This window comes from Cebus imitator, unplaced genomic scaffold, assembly GCF_001604975.1.
Source record: "Cebus imitator isolate Cc_AM_T3 unplaced genomic scaffold, Cebus_imitator-1.0 Scaffold129, whole genome shotgun sequence".
Taxonomy (NCBI): domain Eukaryota; kingdom Metazoa; phylum Chordata; class Mammalia; order Primates; family Cebidae; genus Cebus; species Cebus imitator.
The window spans coordinates 5,970,784-5,979,587 of NW_016107444.1; the positions used below are offsets into that span (position 1 = coordinate 5,970,784).

The following is an 8,804-nucleotide window of genomic DNA, read 5'->3' on the forward strand; positions in this document are numbered from 1 at the left end:
AAGAGAGAGAGGCTGGATGCGGTGGCTCGTGCCCGTAATCCCAGCACTTTGGGAGGCCGAGGTGGGTGAATCACTTGAGGTCAGCAGTTTTGAGTCCAGCCTGGCCAACATGGTGAAACTCTCTCTACTGAAAACACACACACACACACACAAATGAGCCAGGTATGATGGTGCACACCTGTAATCCCAGCTATTTGGGAGCTGAGGTAGGAGAATCGCTTGAACCCAGGAGATGAAGGTTGCAGTGACCTGAGATTGTGTTATTGCCCTCCAGCCTGGGTGACAGAGTAAGACTCCATCTCAAAAAAAAAAGTAAAAGAAAAAAGGGGGTTCCATTTTCTAATTAAATGACTTTAGGGAAGTAATTGGGTTTTTCTCACATTGTATCAGTAACATTAGGAAGCTGAAGTACATTTTCCCAAAGACTGGCTGTGACTGCCTGAGGATAATTTGGGGGGTTTAAAATATGGATGCTGGGACCCTGTTCAAATAGATCCTGATCAAATAAGCCAAGGGTTGGATCAGTGAATCTGAATTTTTAAAACGTTCCTCACACGACTCTGCTGACGGCCAGATACGGAAGCTGCTTATGTAGATGATTTTAAGCTAGCTTTTAGTTCTAAAATTCCATGGTCTCAAGCAAAGTTTTATTTTATGCTCAACTACCCAAGGGATCAGGAGCTGGACAGTGGGAAGTACTAGACAAATCTTCATTTGTCAGCTGTCTTTGGGGGAAGAGTCAAGCTGAGAAGATGAATTTTTGTGCTTCTTGGAGTTAAAAATGCATCTTTTTTTGTTTGTTTGTGTGGAGACAGTCTCTGTCACCCAGGCTAGAGTGCAGTGGTGCGATCTTGGCTCACTACAACCTCTGCCTCCCAGTTTCAGGCAATTCTGCCTCAGCCTTCCGAGTAGATGGGACTGCAGCTGCATGCCACCACACCTGGCTAATTTTTTTTAGTAGAGACGGGGTTTCACTATTTGGTCAGGGTGGTCTTAAACTCCTGACCTCAGGTGATCTGCCCCTCCTTGGCCTCCCAAAGCGCTAGGATTACAGGTGTGAGCCACCTTACCTGGTTGAAAAAAAAAAAAAAAAAGCATCTTTAGATGATACAATTCATTCATTCAGCAAACAGTTCTGAGCTCCTATTATGTGTCAGCTTCTGCACTCAAGGGGCTAGGGATAAAGTGATGAATGAGACCCGCATGGTTTCTGCCTGTAGAGAGCTTAACATCCAGTGGGGGCCTCTCAATACTCAAACAAATATGTAATAAAAAACTTTACTTAACAATTATTCCTTTAATAGGATTGTCAGGATTGAGTTTTGCAACACAGGATTGGTGGAGGAGGTAGCTAAACATCATTTTTGATAGCTTGCTTTAAGTTGTTTAGTCTCCACTATCTTTAGTCCAGTTTGTTGAGTTGGGTGTTTATTATTATTTTTTGAGATGGAGTCTCATTCTGTTGCTCAGGATGGAGTGCAATGGTGCAATCTCTGCTCACTGCAACCTCTGCTTCCCTGGCTCAAGCTATTCTCCTGCCTGAGCCTCCCAAGTAGCTGGGACTACAGGTGCCTGCCACCACGCCTGGCTAATTTTTGTATTTTCAGTAGAGACAGGGTTTCACCATGTTGGCCAGGCTTGTCTTGAACTCCTGACCTCAGGTGATCCGCCACCTTGGCCTCCCAAAGTGCTGGGATTACAGGCCTGAGCCACTGCTCCCAGCCGAGCTGGATATTTATTTAGGTTTTATTTTCAGAGCTTAAAACATTTCATTTGGATGCCAGGTGCGGTGGCTTACACCTGTAATCCCAGCACTTTGGGAGGCCGAGGCATGCGGATCACCTGAGGTCAGGAGTTCAAGACCGTCTCTACTAAAAATACAAAAATTAGCCAGGCATGGTGGCAGGCACCTGTATTCCCAGCTACTCGGGAGGCTAAGGCAAGAGAATTGCTTGAACCCAGAGGGCAGAGGTTGCAGTGAGCCAAGATCGCACCACTGCCCTCCAGCCTGGGTGAGAGAGTGAGATGCTATCCCTACCCCACCCCCCCCCACACAAAGGGCACTCTATTTGGGAGATTCCAGGAAACATGAGTAGAGGCTGAGGAAATGAGAGAGGAGGGAAAATCATGTGCCATTGAGCAGAAAACTGCTGTAGATAACAGGGCTCAGTCCCGCTGGAGAACTCTGGGTGGTGCTATAGAACAGTGCCACTCCAGGTGGGGCCCAGAGACCAGTGGCACCCTGTGACCCGTTTGTTACAGGTCCATGATGAGCTTAGCACACACATTGAGTGTAAGGGTTTAGAAACTCTTATAGCAATTTGACAATGTAATTTTATGTCCAGTGAATCTAAGAAAAAAAATTGGGGCTGTATTTTATATGTTCCTTTTTTTCATTTCATTTTCTGAGTTATCTATTTTTACTGGATTTTATAAAAGCATCCTTCCACGAGGGACTGGAAGCTAAAATGAAAACAAGAGCAGGTCCTTTATCACAGCACTGTTGTAGAGCACAGTTCAGACTTATCTGCCCAAGGAGCCAGGGCGCTGGGCTAAACCAAAGAATTTTGCTTTTGGTGAATAATCAGGTCCTTGAGGTGAGATTGCTTTAATCTCATTACCAGGCTAGAGGTGAGGTTGGTGGTTCAGGAGTTGCCGAGGCAGGTGGAAATCTTGTAATAAGTGCCTAAAAAGTGTTTTAAGCAATTTGACTGGGCTCTGGAAAGCATTTTGTGAGTCTGAACTAGAAGGTGGACAAATAAATTTTATTAATTAAGAACAAACACCCAGAGACTATTTCTCTTATCCAGAATTTATGACAAGGTTCTGCTGTTTTTACAATCAGTGATACTATAACATGGTTTCTTGAGATGAGTAGTGCAATTTACTCCAAGAAACTCAAACATTTCATACATTCTTTCTGTGATAAATCAGGAAATACGTGAATAGTTATTTTAAGATTGAATATGTATTACCTAAAGTTCATTAGTTCGCATTTTATTTCTACATTCAGAACATCTAATTCTTTGCCCATCCTAACCTTTTATCAAGCAATAGTATAGCTATCCTCTAGAAACCCTTCACTTCAGGAAGAAGGAAGAAGTCTTCATGATTGAAAATTGGTGGCTGGGTGAGGTGGCTCATGCCTGTGATGCCAGCACTTTGGGAAACCAAGATGGGTGGATTACTTGAGCCCAGGAGTTCAAGACCAGCGTGGGCAACATAGTGAGACCTCATCTTTTGCAAAAAATAAAATTAGCCTGGTGTGGTGGCATGCACCTGTGGTCCTAGTTACTCTGGAGGCAGAGGTGGGAGGATTGTTTGAGCCCAGGATGTTGAGGCTGTAGTAGGACGAGATAACACCACTGTATCCCAGCCTGGGTGATAGAATGAGACCCTGTCTGAAGAAAAAAAAACAAAAAACAAAAAACGAAAATTGGTAAAGATCTGAGATGATAGTGTGTTTCAATTGCCCATGCTGCTCTTATTCCTCTCCAGTACTAACATTCTGTGTGTGTGTGTGTGTGTGTGTGTGTGTGTGTGTGTGTGTGTGTGTGTTTTGTTTTTTAGGACAGTTTATTCTGCGTTGTAGCAGCATTTGGCTGTTTCTACTACTGAATGAATCTTTGAAAAGCTGGGAAAAGATGTGACCATGAAGAAACCTGAACTTTTTAATATTGTTAAATATCTTGACAAAATAAAGATGTTAGTAGTTTGACAACAGAATCTGTTGTTTTAGGCCTCATATTTTTAATGTTTTGATTTTGTTATACTATGGTATTTATTTATTTTTTTTTTAGATGAAATCTCACTCTGTTGCCCAGGATGGAGTGCAGTGGCACGTTCTCAGCTCACTGCAACCCCCAGCTCCTGGGTTCAAGCAGTTCTTCTGCCTCAGCCTCCTGAGTAGCTGGGACAACAGGCGAGCACCACCACGTCCGGCTAATTTTTGTATTTTTAGTAGAGAAGGGGTTTTACCATGTTGGTCAGGCTGGTCTCGAATTCCTGACCTCAGGTGATCCACCAGCTGCCTGGCCTCCCAAAGTGCCGAGATTACAGGTGTGAGCTACTGTGCTCGGCCTAATTGTTGTATCTTTTATAGAGACAAGGTTTCCCGATGTTGCCCAGGCTCCTCTTGAACTCCTGGGCTCAAGTGATCCTCCTGCCTCAGTCTCACAAAAAGTGCTAGGATTACAGGTGTGGCCACCATGCTCAGCAAATGCAATTCTTTATTCCAGTGTTACCTGCTGAGAGAGGATGACCTGGGCCAGGTATTTGGAGTATCTCTCCACAGCCAATCACCCTGGTGCTTCGCATACATTTTCACAGTTTGCGAGTAGACAAAAAAGAAAAAAAAAAAAATTGGCAGGGCGCGCCTGTAATTCCAATACTTTGGGGGGCCGAAGTGGGCAGATTGAGGTCAGGAGTTCGAGACCAGCCTAACCAACATAGTGAAACCCCCAACTCTACTAAAAATACAAAAATTAGCCGGGTGTGTTGGTGCACGCCTGCAATTCCAACTTCTCGGGAGGCTGAGGCATGAGAATCCCTTGAACCTGGGAGGCGGAGGCTGCAGTGAGCAGAGACTGCACCATTGCACTCCAGCCTGGGCGTCAGAGCGAGACTCCGTCTTTAAAAGGAAGTAAATAAGTTAAAAAGGTCTTTTACTTAAGTTGACAACTAAAAATTTAAAAAGTTTTTTTTACATCGTTCTTCCATAACACTGTGCAGCCATTTACCTCTACGGAATTAAAAGGGACCCTTCCAAAGGCTCGTTCTAAAAACGGAAAGCGTTTCTTCCCGCCATACACCTGCGGCACGTGCCTTGCTGCTAGTCACCTCCCGTGAAGCCGCTCCTGCTCAACTAGCTCTCGGCGGATCCCTAGGGACCGTTTTTTCGTTGAGCCAACCTGGGTCGGAAACAGGAAGGTTTTCCGCGGACTGGCCGGCGGTCATCGGCTCCCCTTCCATCCCCGCGTCGGTCAAGGCAGGCGCGGCGGGCGGGCAGGCGCGGTCGGGGGCCTCCGGACGGCGGCTGCCCGGGCGCGGCGGTGCGGCGGAGGACGCGGCCGAGCTGGGCCGCAGGGGCTGCCGGGCAGCGCGTCTGGACCGGCCGGCTAGCCCGTGCCGGTCACATCCGTTCCCGCTGCCCGGAGGCGTCTTCGCCGCAGCCTCCGGTTCCGGGCGGAGACGGACCTGGGTCACTCCGTCTCCGGTCTCGGGCACGTCCGTCCGGTCACTTCACCCCCGGGGCCTCTGAGGAGGCGGAACTACTTTGTCAGGAGTCTTGGTTTGCAAGGAGACGTCGTGGTCGGATTGACAGCGGTGGGGAGGTAGGCGGGACTTCCGGCTGGCTCTTCCGTCAGCTGCCTTCTCCGGGCGTCTCCCCGCAACCTCCTCAGCTTCCCTCGTCAGTGACACGGCGCCGGGCAGAAATCGACCGGACCGGGCTGGGGGAGCGCGAGCTGCAGGTGTGTGCATATCCGTGCGTCGGTGTTTGAGAGGACGGACTGCGGGGCCGGGACCGCGAGGCGACGGCGGCCGAGGAAGAGCGGTGACAGCGAGGGCGGTGTGAGGCGGGGGCCGCCAGGCTACTGTGACCGAGGGCCGGTGACAGCGAGGGGACTGTGACCCGAGCGGCGAGGGCGGGACGCCTGGGCCCGGAGGGCGCTCGGGCCGAGGAGATGTGAGGCGGTGACTCCAGGGAGGCTGACCGATGGGTGGTGACTGTGAGGGACCCTGCCCTGCGGGAACGGGAGCCGCGGCCGCGGGGGCTCGGCCGGGGGCCGGCGCGCGTAAGAGTCGGATGGTACTGCAGGGTCGGGCCGGGTGCGGTGGGCTGGCCGCGCGGAGGCCGCGCGCGGAGGCCGCACGGGGAAGAGCGCCGCTCTGGGACTCCGCAGACGGGCCTCACCGCCCAGTCAGCTTCCTCATCGGTGAATGGGAAGTTTGGACGAGTTTAACGTCTCCCAAACTAGGGGTTTCTTCCTGGTACTGGGCTGCGAAACCAATTTCGTGGATGGAACCTGTACTTTTCTTTTAAAAAGTGGCATAGGGTAGAAATTGTCGAGGTGTTTACATAGTAAGTATTGTTTCATGGGATTTGTTGGAGTCATGTGTGTATGACATTGTCACGTAAAATGGATTTTGTACATCTCAAAATGTAAGAAGCAAAGTGTACTTTAAAAATTCGGAAAAACACTGGACCAGAATATTTCTGAGTTGTCTTTTGGTTCTAAAACGTACTGATTCTATGAATAGGGAGCTGTTTGGAAGTACAAAGATGCAACTGGGAACAGACTGTGCTAGATTGGCTTACCTGGAGAAGGCTTCCTGAACGTAACTGAAGTGGCTCGCTATGAGAGCTGAAACTCGGCTTCTCAGTTGGGAGAACCAGAAATTATGTTGAAACAGGGACATTGGGCGGCTGTGGTGGCTCATGCCTGTAATCCCAGCTACTTGGAAGGCTGAGGTGGAAGGATCGCTTGAACCCAGGAGGCAGAGGTGGCAGTGAGCCAACATGGCGCCACTGCACTCCAGCCTGGGTGACAGAGGGAGACTCTGTCTCAAAAAAAAAGAAAAAGAAAAAGGGACAGTGATATTTATAGAGGCAGTGAGGATTTAGCGGTGTGTGGTATGAGAAGCTGCTAATGAGGAATGGGAAGCTTTGAGAGTAGGAACAAGGGTTGGGAAGGAAACTCAAGATAGAGACAGAAAATACTCTGCCAACAAGAAACTGGAAGAAGGAAGGAAGATACGACCTCTAGAGCCTGTTCAGTCTTGATATTTAGTGATTCTGCAAGTACAGAGAATTGCTGGTAAAAAGATATTGAGAATGGGATTTGGTACAGTAAAGCAGTAAACAAATGACGACCATGACGAGAAAGAAAGGTGGACAAAACAATGACAGGCGCAGTGCCAGTAGTGGTGACTGGAATGCCGCATGCCAGAGACTTCGGTAGACCTAGCCATCCGATTCGGTGATGTGTGCACTGGAGGCCAAGACTGGCATGCTAGGAATGATACCACACTATGGGTAATTGAAGTGAAGTTTTAGCGGCTGATTTTACTTCCTACACATACCCTTTCATTAGGGCTGTTAGTGATGCAGGTGAAATTAAAGTGAATGTTACTACTTCTTTCTCTCTTACAGCCCTTTTTATTTTATTTATTATTTTTGAGACCGAGTATCACTCTGTTGACGAGGCTGGAGTGCAGCGTCACCATCTCAGCTCCCTGCAACCTCTGCCTCCTGGGTTCAAAGTGATTCTCCCACCTCAGCCTCCTGAATAGCTGGGACTACAGGCGTGCACCACCATGCCCAGCTAATTTTGTATTTTAGTAGAGACAGGGTTTCACCACGTTGGGCAGGCTGGTCTTGAACTGCTGACCTCAGGTGATCTACCTGCCTCAGGCCCCCAAAGTGCTAGGATTACAGGCGTGAGCCATCACACCTGACCTTACAGCCCTTTTTAGAAGGTGCTATTGATTGTGTGACCCAGTGCTTTTTGAAAAGAATAATAGGACAAGTATGAGGTCATTTTAACTTACCAGACACTGTATTAATCCGACAACCACTCCTGTTCCCATACACTCTGTAACAGGGAAATAGAGTTCATATAGGTTCTTGAATGGGAACGAGTTGAGAATGGTGGGGAATAGCCTTTATTTTTGGCTAAAAAATTTGACCAGTTACACCTTTTTCTAGCACACTAGATGTTTACTTGACTTACAGTCTACATAACTAAAAGGAACTGCCCAAAGATTTCTTCTAGAACAGAATATATGCTTCAAGGTAACAGGTGATAGAAGAGGCTTGGGATTCTGCAGTACGTACTCCCTCTGGGGTCTTTTTTCTTTGATGAATGAAATGAATCTTTTAGTAGGACAAAAGATTTGCCTTGCAAATTCCCTTTGAAAACTAGTATGATGACCTGATTGATAAAGAATGAGCTTCATTACCCCTCAGTCTGTGATTCTCCTCCCATACACAGGTGGGGTTTTATTTTTCTTGGGGACCTGCTTTTTGGATATGTGATCCCTTAAGAAGAATGATCTAGTTAGAGAGAGCCCTGGCTTTAGCAGTCCCTGGTTACTGTCTCTGATGCTAACGTTGACTCGCTCTGTGACTTTGTATGGAAAGCATTATTGCTTTCTCTTCCTTCAGATTTTCTAACCATGGCCAGAGGTAACTGTTCTTATGATTAAACAGCCCTTTACTCATCAGAAATGTATGTGAACTTACCAACTTTTTATAATTTCATAGAGTTTGTAAACCATCTGACTCCATTTATAATTCAGAGCTGCCTAGCCTTTAGGTTAGACAGTATTTTCCTAGGGATCCGAATCACCTCTCCTAGAGATGTTATAAGAACTGATGAGATTTAGTTTTTGAAATGCTCAAATAAAAAGCAAGCATAATTTTCCATTGTTATCAATGATGGATGGTAGTAAAACATCTGTTAATAATAGTAGTTTTCCTACTCAAGCATCATGCTTTTCTTTCTAAGTATTTACATAACTTTGATCTGAAGCCAGACCTTCTGACTTTTCTTTTTCTTTTTCTTTTTTTTTTTTTGAGACGGAGTTTCGCTCTTGTTCCGCAGGCTGGAGTGCAATGGCGCGATCTCGGCTCACCGCAACTTCCGCCTCCTGGGTCCAGGCAATTCTCCTGCCTCAGCCTCATGAGTAGCTGGGATTACAGGCATGCGCCACCATGCCCAGCTAATTTTTGTATTTTTAGTAGAGACGGGGTTTCACCATGTTGACCAGGATGGTCTCGATCTCTTGACCTCGTGATCCAC

At 47.3% G+C, this 8,804-nt stretch overlaps 2 protein-coding genes across 5 annotated transcripts in view; both read left to right on the top strand.

Annotated features, from left to right (window-relative positions):
* Positions 1-3,726, top strand: part of DYNLT2B (dynein light chain Tctex-type 2B) — a 20,946-nt gene extending 17,220 nt beyond the window's left edge. For 2 of the 3 annotated variants that reach the window (XM_017540995.1, XM_017540994.2), the window contains exon 5: positions 3,571-3,726. In XM_017540995.1, the coding sequence (XP_017396484.1) occupies positions 3,571-3,618 (48 nt within the window). In that variant the 3' untranslated portion in view covers positions 3,619-3,726. The remainder of the gene's footprint in view (positions 1-3,570) is intronic. The other variant, XM_037742923.1, reaches the window with a different exon arrangement.
* A 1,388-nt stretch (positions 3,727-5,114) lies between these two features.
* Positions 5,115-8,804, top strand: part of PCYT1A (phosphate cytidylyltransferase 1, choline, alpha) — a 48,178-nt gene continuing 44,488 nt past the window's right edge. The window contains exon 1 of one of the 2 annotated variants that reach the window (XM_017540991.2): positions 5,115-5,471. The gene's annotated coding sequence lies outside the window, so the exon portion shown is untranslated. Of the gene's footprint in view, positions 5,555-8,804 lie in introns of both variants that reach the window. The other variant, XM_017540990.2, reaches the window with a different exon arrangement.